Source organism: Gracilinanus agilis, chromosome 3 (assembly GCF_016433145.1).
Source record: "Gracilinanus agilis isolate LMUSP501 chromosome 3, AgileGrace, whole genome shotgun sequence".
Classification (NCBI taxonomy): domain Eukaryota; kingdom Metazoa; phylum Chordata; class Mammalia; order Didelphimorphia; family Didelphidae; genus Gracilinanus; species Gracilinanus agilis.
In genome coordinates this window covers 225,251,050-225,273,998 of record NC_058132.1, presented here as the reverse complement: position 1 = coordinate 225,273,998, position 22,949 = coordinate 225,251,050, and the positions used below count along the sequence as shown (strand labels likewise).

Below are 22,949 nucleotides of genomic sequence, written 5' to 3'. Positions count from 1 at the left end.
ACCCCACTTAGGGTGTCCCTGGCAAATATACTGGAGTGGTTTGCCATTTTCTTCTCCATTTCATTTTACAAATGAGGAAACTGAGGACGAACAAAGTTAAGTGGTTTGCCCAGGGGGTCACCTAGCTAGTAAATGCCTGCATCCAGATTTGAACTCAGGAAAATGAGTGTTCTTGAGTCTAAGCCCCACCTAACTGCCCTATTTCTTATTTTAGAATAGTTATGATTATAGTTTTTGCTGGGTGAACTCAGCTTGTAGTCATCTTTTTTTAAAATAAGGTCATGAAGTTAGAGCTGGAAAGGGCTTTAGAGGTCATGTAGTTCAACACTTTCATTTTACAGATGAAGAAAATGAAGCCCACCAAAGTTGTCCCTTTTCTTAAGATCGCACAGGTAGAAAGTGACATGTTTTGTATTCAAACCCAGATCTTTTTGACTTGAAACTCACTTTTCTTCCTATTTTACCAGGCTTCTTTAATCATTATCTCTTTCAGAATTTTTCTGGATTTTTACCTCTGGCTTTTCATCGCTTTTGATCTTCCAGGGCAAACAGGAATAATGTTTTTGAGTTATTTGAGGAGTGAGCTCACTGGAAATGCACTTCTTCCTTTCACTTGTGCTCCAGTCTCCTCCAGAAACAAATTCTGTGGGTCTCGAGATAAAAGCTTTTTTAAAAAAAAAAATCTATTAACTGATTAAAAAAAAAAAACCAATATTTCCTTTAATTTTCCCCTCTTTGTTTCTAGTATGAAATAATTCTTAGGATTTTGGCTTTGGGAGGTAGCTCAGTATTCAGCCAGACCAACCTCTTCCCAAAACACAATTTTTTTTTTCCCTATAGCAACTCTAGGTTTGCTTGGAAAAGTCAAATATAATGATAAGGCTTTTAAAAAATTATAACGAGTGTTAAAAAATGTTTCTGCCAAACCTTTCATGTTGAATAGAAGTGTTTTTTTTCCCTTAAGAGTAGAGAGATGAATTTATTAACTTTTCCTCATAGCTTGAATTCTTCCAAACTAATAACACTTTTATTACCCCATGGCTTTTACTCCCTGATGTATTCAGATCTTTTCTTTGATATGGTGACTCATAAATTTAGAATACAGGAATTAAAAACCTGGTTAATCTCTCACTCTTCTCTTCTCACTACAAGGAGTATTAAAGACAATTAAGGTCTAGTTTCTCCTGGCATTAGCCTAATCAAGTTATAAAATACAGGATATAGGGGTTGTTTCTTACTTGCCTCTATTTTTCCTGATGGATCTGAATTGTGTTCTAAGTATGAGGCCCATATTACTGTATTTGTTTGAACTATTCCTAAATTCCTTCACTAAGGATATCTCTTTGCATCTGGAAGGAAATAAAAATCTTTTTAAAAGGGACAGAGTCCTCCTGCTTAATTTTAAAAAGTTAAAAAATATTTCCCTATAATTCCTATGAAGGTGATGATGGTAGTAATTGCATATGTGTTTTTAATAGGCTTATTATGCCCGAGATGCCCTGGCTAAGAACCTTTATAGCAGGTTGTTTTCCTGGCTGGTGAATCGAATCAATGAAAGCATCAAGGTAATTATTATATTTGAACATAAATAAAATCCGTTATTATAACAATGAAAATTTCAAGATACCAATGTATTAAAAATTACTAATTGACAACTTAAGTAAATTATAGCTACAAGTGATTAGTAGTAGCATTAAAATTTTTTTGTATGGAGTGATATAAAGGAGTCTTGATTAGCATATGAATTAGACATTTGTTACATACCCAATCACAGTTTAAGTAAATAGCTAAAATAACCCCTGACCTCCTTTGCTTTTTGTTTTAGATTACTTTTTCAATATCAAAATATTGAGAAAAGCTATTATTAGCTATTATATTAAAATATCTCAGAAATAAACGATTTGTAAAAGAAACAATAGACGGAATGGGTTTTAGAAAACTTGGATTCTGGCTCTTTCTGTTGCTACTCAGCTGTGTGACCACTGGCAAATCATCTAGCTTATTTGTACTTTTTCAGTAAAATAAGGAGGGGAGGGAGTCTTACTCAGAGTCAAGAAGAAGAAAAAGCAAAAGAGACAGACAACCACAGAGAATAGCAGGTTGAGAGGGGAGTGCAACAAGTTACACATTTTATTTTATAATGCACATGTTTTAATGCTGTAAAGGCCTACTCTCCATGGCACAGAGGAGGGATTATGTCTTAGAAGTTTTAAATTGCAGTGAAGGCTTAATGCCTGATGTATAATAGTAACACATGGGGTATATGATCTAAAAACCTTTCACTGAATGTGCAGATGTGTTGTGTTTCTCTTATTTAGAGCCAGGAGCCTCTGAGACCCTTCTAAGTCTAAAATGCTATAAATCTGTTTTATTAAATTAAGAACTTTTCTGTTACACTGGCTGATTTGCTAATAAAATCTTTGGAAGAACCATTACTGATTTATAATATTTTTCATACACAAATGAAACTCATGCCCTACATTGCTGTTACATGCTTTGTAAAGAAAACCATGGAGTAATGAACTCATGTGATTTGTCACGAGATCTCAGTTTTCTTTCTTAATTTTATGGTAGCGGTCTATTTCATGCTGAAATGACAGCTCTTGTTTCTTACTTAAGGCACAAACAAAAGTGAGAAAGAAGGTTATGGGAGTTTTGGACATTTACGGCTTTGAAATTTTTGAGGTAAGTTGGCTGATGATTACATTTAGTTAGCTAGGAGTGAAATTAGAGAATCCCTTAGCCCTATGTCTGAATATACCATAAACTTAATGCAGATTTACTGCAGTTTTCTTAAAGTTGAGGACCACCAGGCTAAATACAATGCGGTTTTTAAACAATTCTTAGAATTGCATGTAAATTTTTAAAGCACAGATTCTAACTTGGTTACTATAAACTTGTACCTTCAAACTACCTGAATACTTACGGCATGCTCATTTGTGTGTTTGTTTCTATAATTCATAAGAGAAAAAAAGGTAGTTCAGTATTGCAGAAATAACACTGGCAAGTAATGTGCCCTAGCTAGGGAAAGTCATCTAATGTCTCTGATACTCTCTTCCTTCTATTTAAAAAAAAAAAAGGCTTTGTACTCTCTATGATGGGGCAGTATTTGACACAGTCATCTAGCTGCCCCCCGGAAAGCATTTCTTAAAGAGTATTTGATAAAAATAATACAGTGTGAGGGCATCTAGGTGGCTCAGTAGATTGAGAGCCGGGCCTAAAGATGAGAGGTCCTGGGTTCAAATTTGATTTCAGATACTTCCTAACTGGGCAAATCATTTATCCCTAACTGTCTAGCCTCTACCACTCTTCTGCCTTAGAACTAATAGTTAGTATTGGTTCAAAGACAGAAGGTAAGTGTTTTTATTTAAAAAAATAAAAAAGAAGAATTCCATATTGTGTCTGTGACTCAGTGTTAATGATTTACATGCAGATATGGGATAGTTTGTTAAAGTCTAAAAACTCATATGTTCCTTGTTTAAAAAGAAGTGCTGGGGGGCAGCTGGATGGCTCAGTGGATTGAGAGCCAGGCCCAGAGACAGGAGGTCCTAGGTTCAAATCTGGCCTCAGACACGTCCTAGCTATGTGACCCTGGGCAAGTCACTTAACCCCCATTGCCTAGCCCTGTAACAAATAAAATTAATATAGAAGGATATATATAAAAGATATTAGGGTTTAAAAATTTTTTTTAAAAGTGCTGGTAGGTTAGAGTCTGTGTGTTCCTTTACTTCTCTTGTAATTTGACAATAACTTCTTTTTCATGGATTTGCCAGTTCTTACAACCGCTAAGCCCTGCACATGATCAGCTAAAGGCCTGTCAAAGAATAGACATTCTATATGTGTTAAATATTAGAATCATTGAATGATTCAGAATGTCTGGAAATTTCAAGGCCTTAAGCCTAATACTTGTCTGAAAGGATTAGTTGAATGAAATGGACTTGGTCCATGGCTCTCCTCTTAGAGCCATCTAGCATGAGATGGTTTATTGCAACTGCTAAATCAGGCTACACCTCTCTCTCTCTCTCTCTCTCTCTCTCTCTCTCTCTCTCTCTCTCTCTCTCTCTCACTGTCATCCTCTCTCTCTCTCTCACTGTCATCCTCTCTCTCTCTCTCACTGTCATCCTCTCCCTTCCTCGCCACCCCTCTCTATCTCTCTGTCTTTCTCCCTCCCTCCCTCCACTGTCCATGCCCCTAAGTCATATTGGAAAATGCAGCTACTATGCTATAATCCTCAGTTACTCTTCAGGGGTGAGAAAGCAGATTCTTAGTCTGGTACTTAGAACCTGCCCCCTGGGCATGTGTGTTGTGATCCTGGCTTCAGACCAGCCACCACAAATCAGCTTATATGCCTTTCCATCTCTCATGTCCTGGGTGTGTCAATTTGTTCAGATAATCCTGTCTTCATTTGCTAAATGAGCAGGTTGGACCAGAGAGCATCACTACAGTGTCTTTTCACTCTGAATTCTGTGACAGGATAGAAGAGCACCAGGGGTATGCTAAAGTCTGCTCAGACCAACAGCCAGTTGTTAAAATTTTCAGTGAGTGTTTTCACCTCATAAATTGGCAAATGATACAAATCAGGGCTTGCTTTATTATTTGCTTAATTGTCTAAAGCTAAGAAATCCATGGAGAAAATATTAGCCATGCAGATTAAACTTTAAAATGTGTTGTACATACATTTTTTTTCTTATGGGCTGGTTGTTAAATATTTACTAACTAACTTCAGAACAGTCCTTCCTTCGGTTAGAGATCTGCCATTCATCAGCAGACATTTTTGCTTTGCAAAGAAAAGCCCAGCAATTCAATTCAACAAATAATTATTAAAGTTCACATTGTATAAGTAAAGAATTACAGGTGTAGGACTAAAATGTCTGATCAGTCTCCCCAACAAAGAACTTGGCCCTTCTTAGCAAGACTTTGTCTCACTCCCCCACTAAAGGGGAAGGACGAAAGAGCATTATGTTTCATGGTTGGCAGAGATAGAATTGCTCTGCCTAACATAGCTATTCTGTACTTTGGCATTTTTGGTAATAGGGCAGATGGTGAGCAGAGATCTCACTTAAAAGAAAAGGATGTACTTCCTGATTTGAAAAATAAGGAAACCGGAAGAGATTTTCTTTGCTTCTCAGCACAGTATCTTTTAGGTGACTTCTAAAATTGCCCTTCCAGCTCTGCATTCTGTGACCTATATTCTAAATTAGCCCAAATTAGCTAGGGGGAATTTTTTTTGGGGGGGGGACACCCTAGCATATAGCTTTATAATGGATATATTATGTATGGCCTTTGGCTTACATTTTGCTTTAACTGACTTTGAGTCTGTCTGCATGAAGGGAGAAATTTAGGGGGTTTAACCCAACCTAAGGAAGAATCGTTCTGAAGTATTATTCAAGAGTTAGTTGGTAAATGTCTAACAACTAGCTCAACAGGGGGGGAAAAGTATGTACGACACTTTAAATGAATGTTCTTGCATGATTGGTTTGAAGTTCAGGAGAACTCTTTTAAGTAAGATGGGTTCATTCCTTTCAGATCAACTTTGTTGTTCAGTTGTTTCAGCTATGTCTGACTCTCCTTGACCCCTTTTTGGGTTTTCTTGGCAAAAATACTGGAGTGGTTTGCCATTTCCTTCTCTAGCTTATTTTACAAATAAGAAAACTGAGGCAATCGGGGTTAAGTGGCTTGCCTAGGGTTACACAAAGCTGTCCTGAGAATGCTGGTGTAATGGAAAAAAAACACTGGTTTGGGAGTCTGAGGGCCCCAGTTTAGCTCCTGGTAGTCGCTACAGGAGGAGGAATTCTTGGTGGCCTTGGGGAAGTCATTTAAACACAGTGGCTCCCACTTTTATCTTTCAAAAGAGGATGGAGAGAGGATTGGGATTCAGTGGTAAGTCTGGGATTTCCTTCCTTTGCTTTAACCATATAGTCCTGGGAAGCAGGCTTCGGATAAGACGTGGAAATACACGTGTTGGCCCAGGTTACCCTCATCTGCAGGGCCCCGAGCTCCCTGACACCTGAGGAGGTCTGCCAGCTTTTTCTCGGACCCCTGCCTCTTGCTGACTGCTATTCTGTTACAATGAGAGGATAATGGAATGAGAAAACTTAAAGTTCTATTATTAATAAGCTTAACTACTCAGCCTTCGAGGAGACCACTTTCTCCATCCAGGGGCCAGTGTATGGTTGGGCCTGGGGTGAGCCAGCACATGATTCTTCTCTTATTACTTACAAAACTACTCTAGGTGAAGCCCCCTCCTAGAAATCCCTGCAGCATAGAGCCATGGGAACCTGGGAGGAGGAGATTGCTGAGGGAGCACACTTAGGGGATTCTTTAGAGTGATAAACTTAGTTTACATGGCTTGCATCTCAAAAGGCCTCCCATGCTTATCTGGGAAGACCCCCCTCTTCCTCCCTCACTAATCTATCCTCAGTGAGCTTCAGTTCCTTCCATTACAGACCAAAAGCCACAAGGTCCCAGTGTCCTCAGGTTGGGTGAGGCATATGTGTTGGTGTGCATTTATTTAATTTGTTGGTTATTTATTTTATTTAATTATTATTTTTTATGGGCAAAATTGGTCTTGATTTTTCTGAATCTGAACTCTAAGCCAAAACTAAAAGCTGGCTTGTTTAGATAAAGTTTGACCGTAAGGTTAAGAAAAGTCACTTATCCTTTTCTGAACTGACTCCTCTGTTTGCTTTTTTCCTCAGTTCTTTGAGAAAAATGTGAGTTTTTATAGTTGGTTGTTCTGTGACTTGTCCTTTGTATGCCTCCTCATATTAATCCTTCAGATATCTTGATGCTCAATAATTGAGGGAGAGAGCAGAGAGACTGATTTCCTTTCAGGAAGTCCCAGGACAGATTTGGCTTGTTTCTTTCATCTTTTCTTTGAAATGAAAGTATTGAATTTTTTCATTTGTTCCATACTTGTCTCCAGCTCTCGCTGACACCCTGGGCTTTTCCAGTGAAAAACTTAAAAAAGGAAACTTACAAAAATGATTGAAGAATTAAAAATCGAGATGGGGAGGGGAAAGGAATGAGCATTTATTAAGCACCTAAATACTAACAAATGTTGTATACCAGGATAAAATGGTCTGTGGACTTCAGCCTCTTATTTAAGAGCTTTCACACATGCTGTTGCTCCCCCCTAATAGTGCTCCTTCATCTTTAGAAGCAGCTGGATGGTACAGTGGCTAGAGTCCAGGATCTGGAGTCAGGAAGACTCATCTTCCCAAGTTCAAATCTGGTCTCAGACACTTACTAGCCATGTGACCCTAGGCAGGTCACTTCATCAGTTTCCTTATCTGTAAAATGTGTTGGAGAAGGAAATGGCCAACCACACTAGAATCTTTGCCAAGAAAAGTTGGACAGAAATGACTGAAGAACAACCAACCTGATTAGGAGTGGCCAGGTGGCACAGTGGCTAGAGAGCTGGGCCTGAAAGACCCCAGTGCAAATCTGCTTTCAGCTTATTAGCTGTATGGCCTCAGGCAAATCACTTAGCCTCTATTTGCCTCAATTTCCCCAACTCTAAAGGAGGACTAATAACCAGCACCTATCTCCCAAGGGCCTTCACTTCAAATAAATGAAGTAATATTTGTAAAGTACTTCATGCAATGCCTGGCACACAATAGACACTATAGAAATATTATTTGTGTGTGGGTTTTTTTTTTTGCCTTATCTTTCCAGGCTCAGCTCAGCTTCCACATCCTCCTTGAAGTTTCATGTCATTCCCATATTGCTAATTTGTTTTCCTTTCTCAAATGACTTGTACTGTGGTTATTTTTTTTAATCCTTATCTTCTTCTGTCTTAGAATTGATACAAGGTATTGGTTCCAAAACAGAGGAGTAGTAAGGGCTAGGCAATTGGGGTTAATAAATGACTTGCCCAGGGTCACACTACTAGGAAGCCCAGGATCTCCTCTCTCCAAGCCTGGTGCTTTCTCCCCTGAGCCACCTCATTGCCCCAACTCTGGTTATAACTGGTTGCTAGAGCCACCCAGCATAAGACAAAATAAGCAGGAGAAAATGGAAAAAAGCCTGCTGGCATCAGAAGCCACGGTGGCCACCTTGGCACTGCCATTACACTTACCTTGCGATTTGGAACAAGTCACTTTATCTGTAAAATGAGGAGGTTGGATGAGATGAAGAATGAGATATCCCTTCTCCCTTTTAGGTCCACAAGCCTAGGATCTTAATAGATAGTTTGCTAATTACCCTTCAAGAATAATTTGAAATCTGGCAACAATAATTCCCAAAGTCTCATTCCCCCCCCCTCCCCCAGCCCCCATATTTACCTTGGCTACTCTTGCCCATTTGTTTCTCTCTGAAAATTTTATCAATTGACCTAATTCTGATGCTTTGGAATATTGTGAAACCTTTCAATTAGCTCTGAGATTATTGATATTTTTAATATATTGGCGTGGATGAGCCACACACATGGGATATCCCTATAATTGCTTATTCTTCAGTGTTTCTGTCAACATTGTTCCTCCGTCTATTGTCTTGGTAGATTAACACTGAGGTAGTTGATACATTTTGTTGTTTGTATTCCTTTTATCATTTTCCCCAGATTTCTGTCATATAAAAACGTAACGTCTTTTTTTTTTTTTTTTTCCATTGTTCCCTCCATGTCTGCCAAATTTAGAGTCTGGTTTATACTTTATTTTCGATTAGTTATTGATGTCTGTTAGTGGGTATGTTAAAGAATCCTACTATTATTAATTTTTTCTTTCTTATAAGAGTGCAAACTTTTGGGGGTGGCTGGGTGGCTCAGTGGATTGAGAGCCAGGCCCAGAGATGGGAGGTCCTGAGTTCAAATTTGACCTTAGACACGTCCTAGCTGTGTGACCCTGGGCAAGTCACTTAACCCCCATTGCTTAGCCTTTACCACTCTTTTGCCTTGGAACCAACGCACAGTATTGATTCTAAGACAGAAGGTAAGGGTTAAAAAAAAAAAAAGAGTGCTAACACTTCCTTTTTAAATTTAACTTTAAATTAAACAGCTATACTGTTTGGTACAGAAATGTTCAAAACTGATATGCTTACTTTTCATTGATTACTGATATTGATTATACTATTAGTGGGGGATTTTGAAGAATTCTACTGTTATTAATTTTCCCTTATGAGTCCTAACTTTTCCTTTATAAATTTAACTGCTATACTACTTGACAGAGAAATGTTCAAAACTCAAAAATGTTCAAAAAAAAAATGTTTTTGTTTTCAGAGGCAACCTTTCAAGTATAATCTATTTTATTTTTCTTTCTAAATGGTTTCTGGTTTGAATTGAGCTTCATCAGCTATCGTTACTGAAGCTCCAAATTTCTGGTAAATTTTAGTTCAATCTCTTAAATTATATCCACTTAGATCTTTTGATATTAAGTTTTATAATGATGGTAATAAGAATATTTCTTTCACTGAAAAGTATTTTAAAAATTAAAGGCTGACCCAATATGCCTCCCTTTTCTTGTCTTTTTCATTTATTCCCAAGTGAACTGAGTTGAAAAATAATTGTGGCTGTTTAGTTTCAGACCAACTTACAGCCACAAGACACTTCCTGCTGTCACACGTCATTTACTTTACGCCAAAGTCAGCTGGTTCTCTCTCTGGCTGACATGTCAGAAGAAACTTTGGACAGATTGCTGTGTATTTTTGATGGAACATGCTCTGCCTTATAATATACATAAACATAAGCCCTGGGAAGACTTATCCTGCCCTCCCCAAAATGCTATTCATCCCAGCCTAAAAAAATAAACCCAGCCTATCAGAAATGCCCTCTGTCTTACATTCCTTAGTACAATGTATGATCTTTAGAGAGGGATGCTTTCATCCCAGTGACTAGCACAGTGCCCTCTGTAAGGAAGTTTTGTTTTGTTGTTGTTGTTGTTGTTGTTGTTGTTGTTGTTGTTGTTGTTTTTTAATTTTAAATCCTTAACTTCTGTGTATTGACTTATTGGTGGAAGATTGGTAAGGGTAGGCAATGGGGGTCAAGTGACTTGCCCAGGGTCACACAGCTGGGAAGTGGCTGAGGCCGGGTTTGAACCTAGGACCTCCTGTCTCTAGGCCTGACTCTCAATCCACTGAGCTACCCAGCTGCCCCCTGTTTTGTTTTTTAAGAGAGAGAGACAGAGAGGTGACAGGGGAGGTGAAGACAGAAACAGAGGTAGAATGGGTGGACAGATACTCCTCTTTAACTTTCTTTTCTTTCTTAAACTCTTATTCTGTGTTAAGATCTATATTGTGCATTAGTTCCAAGGCAGAAGAGTGGTAAAGGCAGTCACACAACTAGGAAGTGTCAGAGGCCAAACTTGAACTCAGGACCTCCCATCTCTGGGCTTACCTAGCTACCCCCTTAACTTTCTAACAAAGCAGAGAAGTTTTAAAAAAAATTTTTTTTTAAGAAATTCCTGCTAATGACTTACTCGAATGTCTTCCCAATGAAGTATGATATGCTTTGTTAGAAAGTTAGCAAAGTGTATCTGCCCATCCATCTAGGTCTATTTCTGTTTCTGCCTCCTCTCTGTCACCCCTATCTGTTTGTCTGTCTGACTGTCTCTCTTTCTCTGTCCCTCCCTTCCTCTCTCCATCCATCCATCTGTCTGTCTCTCCCTCTCTCCTCCTACACAGCTTCATTTGATGGGAATACAACAACCCATCCATACCTTATAGTAATTTGTGACTCTCTTCCATGGCCTCTTTGAACTCTTCTGCCAGGAGTCCTCCCCAAATGTCAGGAATTTTTCTTTGTATTTCTTGACCATGTGTTGGTCCCAGTGTCCTACAGAGATTTTCTATAAGTTTTCCTTCACTCTGGGTAGAAGAACAGCCAATCTCCCATTCTAGTCTTACATCTTTCATAATATGTATGACATTTTTTTCTTTACAGTTCTTTATTTTTGCTATATTGCAGCCAGTCCTGTGGTGTGTCTCAATTGAAATTTTGTTTTAAGCTTGTTTTTAGAATTTTGAAACACCCCTGTGAAATAATGGGTGATACCATATTGCTCTTGTAGATTATCTTAGAATTTAAATAGTGCCTTCTTTTCGAGAAAGAAAATATTCATAATAAAAAAAATTTTTAATTGGAACCTTTTTCCCCTCTTCCCTCACAGTCTTCCTCTTCCCCTCCCTTCTTTACCCCCTCTTCATCCCCAATAACATGGCAAAATAGGAGGATAATTCTAAGGCAAGGAACAAAAAAAGGTAGATGTATGTACCTGGAAGGCTTCATAGAAGGAGGTGCTACATTCATCGGAACTTGGAAGGATGTAGGAAACTTGAACAAAGGTATAGAGGGAATTCATTCCAGGAGTGGGATTGCATAAGCAAAGATATGGGACTAGAACAAGGAGAATGAGGATTAGCGTATAAGTCACTTTTGATTGGAATTTCAAGAACTTTAAGAGAAAAAATAATATTAAATAATACAGGAAAGGTGAATTGAACTCCCATTGTACTGAACCTTGAATATCAGGACTAGGAGTTGATATTTCATTAGCTAGCTAATGGGAAGCCGCTAATAATAGTGACTTAGACCCTGAGAAAGTTATAAAACAGATAGGTGCTTAATAGTGGAACTTTGCACCAAGACTAAAATAAAAGTGAATCTTTCTGTCCTATTAAGAACATGACAGGAACTGGGTCAGAGTGACCAAGGAGAGATACCTGGGGTTACTATTGAGCGCAGAGCTGAAAGTAGAGGATTAGGAATAGTGCTGAGGACCAGGAGGGAAGATTGAAAGGAAAAGGTCTCCCAGGCAGCAGGCACCAGAAGAGGAAAATTCCACGCCTTAGAGAGGAATCATGAGTATCTGTGGCCATTGACTATATGGGGTTATAGGTGTTTAAGTCAAGAATGTTGTATATTTAGTAAATTGGAACCTTGCTATGGCACCATTTGTAATGCAAAAGTATATGAGAGTAGTTTGTCTTAGGTTTTATTTAAGAGAATTTATTTAAGAGAGAAGGACCTCATATATTCTTGTCACAGATATCCCAAGGCTAGAGCTATGGTGCTTGGCTCTAGTGTATAACCTAAGACAATCTAAATCTAATGGGATATATGGGAGATGAATAGAGTATATGGCTCAGCTGAGCCTTCCTTTTTCTGTTCAGCCTTGAGAGATAAATTCAGAAGTGACTAACAATTCCAGGTTTACAACCAAAGTGGAAATGGTGGGGGAAGGAGGGAAATAGGGAAGAAATTAATGGAACCAGCTGTTGGCTGAGTAACCCCCAGAAGACTTTGGACCATGCGACAGAAAAGCTGTGTAAGAATTGTGTTGTTTATGAACAACTTGGTTCTTGCATGTTCTGGAACCTCATTTTTGCAAAATTGATTGAGACCAGTTGATTAGAGCTGATAGCTTTTCTAAAATTCAAGACAGTTGCATCTTAAAAAGGAAGAATCAGTGAAACCCTGACATTATTTAATGTGGTACAAATGAGAGGAAATAGTCACATCCTAGATGGAATGGAAGGCACCATGGTTACATCTTGTAGTACAGTCCTACTTTACATTGAAAAGCATAATGATTTAGAATAAAAATTAGTCAGATTTTTTTCAGATCAAAATTATTTAAGCATTGGGTTAGTAAATCTCATATCGTTTTTGTAATGATGTGTATTTTGTGAGAGAGAGAAATGCACACAAGAGTCAGATACACCCCACTGGATAGCTCCATAATTCTAAAAAGATATAATAGTCAATTATGTTCCTTGTTCAGTTACTCAATTTTTTAACCCCACCCCCCAATACAATTAGTTATAATTTCTCTTCTTAGAAGGTCCACTGGAAAAATGAATATTTGCTTGTTTAGTTTTCACTGGTTCTGTCTTTCTGAGGGGGAAAAGAAAAGCCTGTGCTCCTGGAGCTCATTACCTTTTACCTTCTTTGGTGGTGTCTGTCCTTCCTCCCTGAGCTGTTAATGCAGGTGGGTGGGGGCTGCATTGTGAGCATGTGTCACAGGAATTTCATTTATCCTAAGAATAGAAGAACATTAAACCCTCCTGTGCTGACTGCTTCAGGGCGTCAAGACAGTCACTCAACACTGTTTCAGTCAAACCCTTAAAAAAAAAATTGGAAAGATCTGTCACAATAAGATCTTAGTGAATAGCAGGGAGTGGGAAGTAGGACTCAGCCTTAAATGGTTAGTTGATCTTATGTTGATCTATGACACATATTCACATATTCTGTGTAATATAGACTAAGTAGGAGACGTGCATATTTGCCACCATGAATAATCATCAATGACATGTTTTGTTTCTGAAGTTCCTTATTCTTAAAAACTGACAGCATCTTATATAATTTGTCTCTTTTTGCATCAGAATGCAGTAAGTATGACCTGTTTGCAGTGCCGCTTTGTTGCATGCTACATGTTAATCTCTTCAGCTGTGTGAATTTTGCGGCAAATAAACATTAGCTAAGCACGTGGCCATTAGGGCAGGTTGAATTCAATAGGAATGTGTGTATTATACGTATACACATGTAAGTTGGAAGGGCAAATTTAATTTGCCTTTATCTTAATTATTTAATTGTTGTGGGTAATTTGTGCAGCTTTGGTCTTTGTTTCTAATCTGCCTGTGTGTATTTCCTATTCCTTGTTTTGTAGCTTAGCAACCAGAGAAGGTTATATGCTCATTCATGTCTAAGAAAACTCGTTACCTCTTCCACATCACTTAAAGCTTGTCAGCATAAGAGTATTGTAAATAGTTTTATGGCTGTTTCATGGAGACATCCTGAATAACCCTCAAAGACTGGTTCACTGTATCAGATCCCTATGAGTACATCTTCTGAATTAGCCAGATGTCTCTTCTTACCGTGAACCTTTCATAGAATCCTTTTTTCTTAAGGCAGGCAGCTTTTCATGACTTAAGAACTCTAAATGTTCAATTGTCAGAGAAGTATAGTGTTATTAGAATAGAACAGATCATGGTAATATTCTTTAGGTACGTAATTGAATTGCTCCAGATCAAAACTTTAAAGGACCAAGGAATTAGAAGCACTTTTAAAATTTTATATTAGTGTCAAGAAGAATACATTTTCAAGGTATTATATTTTAGTAGAAAAAACTGTTGGATTTGGTGCCAAAAGACTTGGCTTTGTCCCTGAGTTTCAGCCTCCCTATCTGAAAAATTAGGGGGTTCATATTAGGACATCTCCAGGATTCCTTCTTGCCCAGAATCCTTTGATCTTATAACCTGTGATTGCATCCATTTAAAATACTAAAAATGAATTTTCACCAGTTTTGTAGTCAGGGTTTTTTTGTTTTTAAACCCTCCCCCCCCTTTTTTTTTTTTTAACAGTCCCAATGAGATCACACTGTAATATCATATTCATATCATTTGTGACTAAGAGATGAATATTTTCTATCACCGGCTCATCACTGGTGACAAGAAATCCTAGACTGACTTCCAGAAGAAAAACTAGTCCAGGTGCTCCTTCTTATCCATCAGATTCAAATTTCTCCCACAGTCTGCCCTTGTCCCTTCCCCAGCTCCTTCTGCAGTTTTCAAAAACTCCTTCCTTCATCTCTTTTCATGAAGGAACTGGAGTTTCTGTCTTCAAGGGATTGAAAGAAAGTTCTATGATGAGCTCCCCTGTCTGTAGTGAGTAGAATCAAGGAATGAATAGATCAATGAATGGATGCCAATAGACTTGGGCTGGATGAGGATTAGGAGGAACAGGAGCACCTTCCTCCCTTCTTTATTCCCACACCACCATCATCCCTTAGCAAAAAGGGAAGAAGCAAGTGATGATCCCTTAGGTTGAAGTGGTAGCTGCTGGTTTCTCTTGGAAAGATTTTTGGACCCAAATAAGAGGCCCGATAGGATCTCACTTCACCTCTTTGCTGGGTCTGTGTCCTTTATAACAGAAAGCATAGAAATGTCATAAGTGTGGGAACTTTAGGCCACACTCTCTTTTCTGACTTTTAAAATAGGAAAAAAAAAAATCCAAGGCCCATATCTCTTCATTTCAGTGCAAGATCGAAAGCTTACCTGCATCCTGCAGATGGCAACATTGTGTGCCATTTTCTTTTTTGGTTTATTTCCACTAGTATTTACTACATGCCTGCCAGGCCTAAGTTGCTGTCTTTACCCTACTCGTGGCTGAATCTGGAAAGTTTGTTCATCAACTGAACTGTCAGTGTGGGCTCTGTAAATGCACGGAGCTGGGCTTTATGAAAAACCATGGTTGCTTTTTTCTTTTCCTACAGGACAACAGCTTCGAGCAGTTTATTATTAACTATTGCAATGAAAAACTGCAGCAGATCTTCATTGAACTCACCCTCAAAGAAGAGCAGGAAGAGTACATCCGAGAAGTAATGTCCAAATATTCTTTTTTTTTTTTAAAGTCTCTTGAAACTACTAATAAATATATGGTCATTCAAAACTCTGCTTATGGGACAGTTAGAAAGAGCCAGACGTGGAGATGGTGGGTCCTAGGTTCAGAATGTGGCCTCAGACACTTCCTAGCTGTGTGAACCTGGGCAAGTCACTTCACCCCCATTGCCTATTCCTTACTGCTCTTCTGCCTTGGAACTGATACTTGTGTAGATTCTAAGACAGAAGATAAGGGTTTATAAGAAAGAAAAAACAACTCTCCCAATACTAGCTTTGGTCTATTTAGTTGTACTTATATTTAAGATGCTGGATTTAGATTATAAGACCTGGGTTTGAATCCTGGTTCTGTTCTTTACTCTGGGCCATTCACTTTACCAAACCCTCAGAGTTTCAGTTCAAAATTAATACTTATTCTGCCACCTGCCTTAGAGGATTGTTGTGAGGAAAGCACTCTATAAAGTAAGCTATTGTTAATTTATTTATTGTGTACCATAACAGGAAGAACTCATAGAGCTGGGAAATAATGGAGGATTCAGAAAGATATCCTGAGAACATTCTTTATTGGTTTGTTTCCTGAAGAAAAAAAAATCAATTTTCTAAAAATATCCATTTTAGATCATTAATAGGTAACATCTGTCCCTTGCTTTCATCCTTAGTTGAAAAAGATGAATATTTTGATTCCCCTCCCACCTTTCAATATTCATTTATTTTCTAAGTATAAACAGGTCTTATTTTGAAGAAATTATAGCAAAAAGTCCCCAAAAGTCTTATTTCTCATTCCTTTCTTGGTTATTTGCTTTATTCTTATTAAATCATATTGTCTGTGTAAGGGGCCCTGTGGCTTAGTAGTCTCAAATTCAGGAAGATGTGGATTTAAGTCCTGCTTCTTGACATATACTGACTGTGTGACCCAGTGTCCCAAGCCACTAAGATTCTAGTTTATATAGCTGTTGCCAGTCTATATTGGCAGAGGGAATTTCCTCACCAGAAGTTCTCCTTACTAACGAAATCACAAGATCACTAGAAAAAGCTGCATTATAATTTCTTCAGGTCCAGTGAAAGTTGGTTATTTTGTTCTCTCCAGCCTCCTTTGGTGTTCAGATACCTTATGGATGTGGACTTCACTTCCCTCCCCCACGCGGACCCCACTTTATGTTGATTTTTCTCATGTGGTAGTTTTCCCCCCAGTAAATTCCTAAAGCAAACCATCTACTTCTTTTCTTTGAGGATAAATTATAAATATTTTGTCTTTGTTTTACAGGAAAGCCACCACACTTTAGTAATATTTTTTAAGTGTCTGGCACCTTCTGGCAGAATAAACATTTTATAAGCCTGGTCCACTCTCTTCCTGTCTTCTCATCATAAAGAAAATGGTGGAGCTTTGATCTTTAACTTAAAGTTGTTTGTACAGTTTGACTAGGACATTTCTACAAGTATATAGAAAGAACTCTACTGGGGTGTATGTATTAAATTTCATCGCCTTGGAAGAAAAATAAATGTTTATTCATGTGAAGCTTGAATATACAAAGCAGAAGTAGACCCAAAGCAATTACATCGTGCATTTAAATTTTGGTTATATTGACCTAATGGAAAAAGCTTACAGTTTTTCATGCCTTTAAAAAAAAATAAAACAAAACAAAAAGACAGCTCTAAGGTGCATTGTGGACTAACCTTGGGTCATTTCACACTTGAAGTAGTTAATTATCATGCTGGTTAGTTTTCCAAAATATCTGACCAACCTTGGTTTTTTTAAGTATATACTCATAGGATTTTATTTCCATTTATTTTTTCTCATGTTTGAAAATCCAGAACAACAACAAAAAAATCTAGGATCTCAGATTCTTGAGCTCTAATTCTGACTTATTTCCTTGTAAACATTATAAGTATACACAAAGCATTATTGACCCAAGGATTCTCAGTGTAAATATTTGGCTCCTTGCCAATGAAGTGCATGGGAAATTGACACAGATTGGAGAATGGAATGGAAAGCAAGCCTGGAAGCAGTTCAAGGGCATTCATTTTGGTTAGGCAGTGTCAGTGGTGGACCACTTCACTCAGATAAACATTTGGGGACCCAAAATCATGTTTATAGAGCCGATTTTTTAAAGGTAACATAATGAGGGGATTTTAAATACATTGAGATAAATAAGATCTGCATTGTTGATAACATTCTACATAGGATTTCTTTCCTCTTTTTTTTTTTAAAGGATATAGAATGGACTCACATCGACTATTTCAATAATGCTGTAATTTGTGACCTCATAGAAAACGTGAGTACCTGATAATACATCTATCTGAAATGCCTTTGGTACAAATAGTGAATTTTTATTATAAGTGGAAAGGTAATATTGTGTTGGATTTTGCAATTTTTGTTTTGACAACTTGATTCTAGGAGTTAGAGAATGAATATGTGTTTCTTAAATACCAAGTAAGACTGTATCTAAATATAGATAGATGCTAGAAAATTCTTGAGGCTCTATAACAAATACTTACACCCCCAGGAAACTTGAAGACAAGGTGAACTGATGGGTATCATTTGTTTTGGCAAACACCCCATTCCAGCACTTTAAGTCTTTGAGTTCCTCTTACCTGCCTATTTAGATCCTGAGCCAAATTCAAGACTCCTGAGATTTTGGGTTCAGACCATAGTGAGTTCCATCTGTTTGCTCTATTATTATGTCTCCTTCTGTTTCATGATAGTTGCAAGACATCTTTGTGAGGGATGGTTGAGTTCCTGGACCCCATTTAGAGCTTTGTCTCTGCTCAGGAAATGATCCAGTTCCAAAGGGAGTGTGGAAAGTGATATCATAGTAGATAACTTCCACTTTCTCCACCCTCCTTACATGTTCATTCACTCCTCTGAGGTATATACCTTGAAGGCAATCCAGAATCAGAAAGGCCTTCTCAAGAAGTCTGTAGCCTGGTGGCATAGACTCATTGTAGGCTCATCCATGTATTTGGTGGCTGTGGGATGTGCCAGATGCTCAGTTGTTTTTTACCGTCACTAAAACAACAATCAGTGAATGTTTTATCTTCCCTTTGTTGCTACCCAAAAGCCAGTCCTATCAGTTTTATACCCTCTCTCCTTACAAAACTCATACACATAAATGCGCAGTAGTGTGTGCAGACTAGTATGTATACATCATTGTTTATCTCATCAAATTTTTCATAATGAATAAAAGTTAGGAAGATAAAGTGGAACAGATTGGACCAAGAAGCCTCTCTGGGTACCTTCCTCCTTCTCTCTGGGACCTGATTCCTTATCTGCAAAATGGTGGGATTGGATCATATGATCCATAAACTTCCTACCAGTTCTAAAATCCTCAAAACTTGAAGACACTGTGGTGATGTGAAATGTTAAAAGCATTAACATGCTCACATGCAAAGGAAATCTACTTCCTAGGAGACTAGAATGCAAACCACTGTAGGATATGTTTTAAGAAGCTTTTTGTGTCCATCTTGGTCTGTCCAAGAATTTTGTTTCTTTCAGCATTTTGTTTCCTTGCTAGGAAGGCTGTCCTAAAATAGAATTGGGGTCTTTTGGAAGTTAAGGGGGGGGGGTTTCCCCTCCTAGATAGTTATCCAGCTAAATCCTGGATAACCATTTGAAGAGAGGAGTACTAGATGAGTTGCACTTCAAACTGCAAAATGGTGAGACTGAACCACATAATCAGTAACCTTCCTACCAGTTCTAAAAGCCTCAAAATTTGAAAGTACTTGATGTGAAGTGTTCCTTTGTTTCTCTAGAAGGCATTATGGGAGATTTTTCTTCTATATGGAAATTAGAACTCTGATAGATACTAGCATGATATTCCATGTGCTAGAATAAAATCAATAGTTTCTATTGGCTTGACAGTTTTTCCCATGCCTGTTGATTCCTTAAGTGTAATGACCATTGAAAGTGATGAGCAGCCCTCATTGACATTATTCTGTGCCTTCTCTTGTCTTTCTTCTGATTTACCTTTAGAATATGAATGTTGATATATCTCTTCAACTTGAACTCTCAAAAATTCAGTGAATAAGGACTCCCAAGCCAGTTGGAACTTGTCCTCATTCATTACTGTTTACAGTAAACAATAACTAACTCATTTAATTTTTTGATGGAGTAAAATTTGCTCCAGGACCCATAACTTGTGAAATTCTTGATTAGCATATTTCCCTTCCCAAATTTAACAATACATTTAATGACTTCCCTTTGAGTTTTGGAAGGGAAAGCCCTGTGGCAGTGCACTTATTTAACCAAGCTGTCACAGCCCAGAATACTTACATTGTACACGATGATGGAAGAAACGCATGTTCTTCTAAGAAAGAACCTTGATACCTACAGGAAGTATTTCCTTCCAGCATTAAGTTCAGAAATCCTGTTTATTCTTGTTACTGTTATAATTACATTGTACTTCAAGAGAGTCCATACTTCCCCTTGGTTCCATCTGGAACGAGTACATGCTGCTGAAAGGATGTCCTGACTCCTGTGGGGAAGGTTGGAAGAGAGTAGGAAGTTTTGTACCGAAGGAAATAGGTAGTTTCTTTTAATTACCTCATGACTGCACTCTTGGGAGTTGGGCTGGCTATGACCGTCTCTTTCACCATTTCTTTGGGGATGAAGTGACACATAAACACCTTTATAAAATACACAATTAGCATTTTCCTATTAAATTTAAAGGTGAGTACTGTATTTCAGTTTTGCCTCTTGAGATTAATGAACAAGTGACAGATTCTGAAAGCGCACGCGCGCGCGCGCACACACACACACGTATTCATATCCAAAGAAGGAAGGGTTTAAATTTTTTTTCCCAATGAGGAGAATAAGATTTTAAACTGCTTAAGCTTAAAACTGTACTAAGACTTTTAGGACATCAAGTACACAAATACATGTGTGTGTGTGTATGTATGAATGTGTGTAAACATACATATATATGTGTGTACATACACAAACACACATCTATTTCTATGTGTTCGTATATATGTATTGTCTTCTCCAGTAGAAGGTAAGCTTCTCAAGGACAGGACCTGTTTCATTTCTGGTTTTGTGTCTAAAGTTCCTGACATAATAGTTGTTTTATAAACGTTTCTTGATTGATAATATATATTTTTTTATTATATTAGTAAGAATGAGCTCTTAGAGCTCAATCTTTCCTAGTATCCCTCTAAACAATTACATATGCACACATGTTTTTGTGTTTCCCTTTAAAAGAAAACGAACATTGTAATCTTTTATCTCTTTGGGAAGTTTTGTAAACATCTGAAACAGATTTCTCCGTTTTCTTCCCAAGTGAAAATCAAATGATAGCTTGAAAGGTGTTTTTTATAGATTAATTCCCTTTGAGCTCTGCCGTGTGATTTGATATCTCATAATATGAAAATAAAACAATTATATTGGATTCCATATTCTAGATTTTAAATTGCATTCTCACTTAAAAAAAAGCCTTAAACAAAGCTTTTTTTCCTAAACCAACTAAATTATGTTAATCAGCAAGATGTTAAGAAACCATTTCTCTCTCCTGAAATGAATTGCTTAAGATCCCAGTGTCCTATTGACCCATGTTCTTCTAACCTTGCAAAAAAAAAAAAATGTTGACCTCAGTGGTTTTAGATTTAAGCACTTTAAGAAGAATGGTTTTGTTTTTAAGTTAATTGTGTTTTAATGTAGTCATTACAAATAATTATTAAAACAATTGACTGAGGAAGGAAGGAAATGGTTCTGGGTTTTTTTGTTTTTTTTAACAACTACAGAATACAAATGGAATCCTGGCTATGCTGGATGAAGAGTGCCTGAGGCCTGGCACAGTGACCGATGAGACCTTTTTAGAAAAGCTGAACCAAGTCTGTGCCACCCATCAGCATTTTGAGAGCAGAATGAGCAAGTGTTCCCGGTTCTTAAATGATACCTCTTTGCCTCACAGCTGTTTCAGAATTCAGCATTATGCAGGCAAGGTACTGAATAAGCCCCTGAATTGTGGGCATCTGTCATGTATGTCTATGTCAAGGCCATCTACCAGGTTAGGCAGCTTCAGCACCATTGACTGATTTCAGGGTTTTGAGTGTTGAAGTCTATGTAACAGTAAGAAAATGATTGAATAGTGAGAGTTTTCAGATCACTGAAATTTCAATAGCAATCAGAACCCCATGGTAAACCAGAGAGGGAAAATTCCTTTAATGTACAGTATGCCAGAAGGCAAGCCACTCTGCTTTAATACTATGTACCCAGCAATATGCTGTGTTTTTAACAAAAATGTTACCATTTTAAAGAGCATTCCAACTTCATTGCTTTCAGATGAAGCCATTTATCTCAAGCCTTATTAATAGATAGCTTATAAATGCCTAGTAATTAAAACATATTGCTGATAGATGAAATATGTTCTTTTAAAAATTGAAAGTCACAATAGATAAAACAATCATGCAAGAACTCATTACTAGATCCAGAAGATGAAAGCATGTTGTAGGCATCCATAATTCCTCACCTATTCTTATGGAGGATTTGATGCTATTTAGACGCTGATAGATATGATAGAAGATAGATATGAAGATGATAGAAACTAATTTGGGCAGTCTTTTAGCCAACTTCTTAAGCCTTTAGTTCAAGAAAGTTGCTAATTTTAGTTGGTTTCCCATTATTTACAGAAAAGGCCCTAAAAATTCAAAGGAAATTATTTGGAACTTTTTCCTCAGTAGGAAACATGCATACTGTGTCTAAACTAATAGACATTACAAATTAGTGCAATTAAAAATTAGTGAGATATTATTTCATTTCTATATTCTTCCCCAGTATATTTCCTCATATAAAATATATTCTTTTTGTGGTACATAGTACTGAAAATACAAATAATATCTGAACATTTTCTTCCCCAATCCTGATTTTTGGTGAGATTGAAACTTATGGCATATTTAGCAGGTAAAATATAACATCAGAAGATGTGTTTAGGCAGGAATAGAGCTAAAATTGGAAAATGTTAAGATTACATATTTAGAGTTCTTGCAAATCTTGGAGGATAAAAAAAATATTTTGAGATCTTTCTATTTAGACAGATGGAAGATAAACTGAGAGGTTTTTTGAATGTTTGGAGCTAATTTGGTATTACAGTGTGACTAAAGCATTAGGTTGTTCATGGAGAGGGTGGTATCTGAAAACAGATTCTCTTGAAATGTTTCTTTGAAGAGTTTAACATTGTTTTATTCAGCCTGCTTGCCATTCATTTCGATGTATTTTTTTGCAGGTTATGTATCAGGTAGAAGGATTTGTTGACAAGAACAATGATCTACTCTACCGTGACCTGTCTCAAGCCATGTGGAAGGCCAGCCATTCTCTAATAAAGGCTTTATTCCCCGAAGGAAACCCTGCCAAAATCAACCTGAAGAGGCCACCCACTGCAGGATCTCAGTTCAAGGCTTCCGTGGCCACGCTGATGAAGAATTTACAGACCAAGAACCCAAACTACATTAGGTACTTCAGGCTTATCAAAAACTGTGGAAAGTCACTTGTGAAGCCTCTTTAGAGCAGTAATATCAAACTCAAATAGAAACAGATCCATAGGGCCACTTGTAGTATCTGCGTTGAATTTTTATTTATTTTATTACATATTTCCCAATGCTATTTTAATCTGTTTTGCCTTTGTCACCTC

At 37.5% G+C, this 22,949-nt stretch overlaps 1 protein-coding gene across 4 annotated transcripts in view; it reads left to right on the top strand.

Moving 5' to 3' along the window:
* Window positions 1–22,949, top strand: part of MYO1B (myosin IB) — a 222,777-nt gene that overhangs the window by 164,817 nt on the left and 35,011 nt on the right. For all 4 annotated transcript variants that reach the window (XM_044669689.1, XM_044669687.1, XM_044669685.1 and 1 more), the window contains 6 exons: window positions 1,479–1,565; window positions 2,620–2,685; window positions 15,204–15,308; window positions 17,538–17,600; window positions 21,064–21,264; window positions 22,545–22,771. In XM_044669689.1, coding sequence (XP_044525624.1) covers window positions 1,479–1,565; window positions 2,620–2,685; window positions 15,204–15,308; window positions 17,538–17,600; window positions 21,064–21,264; window positions 22,545–22,771 — 749 coding nt within the window. The remainder of the gene's footprint in view (window positions 1–1,478; window positions 1,566–2,619; window positions 2,686–15,203; window positions 15,309–17,537; window positions 17,601–21,063; window positions 21,265–22,544; window positions 22,772–22,949) is intronic.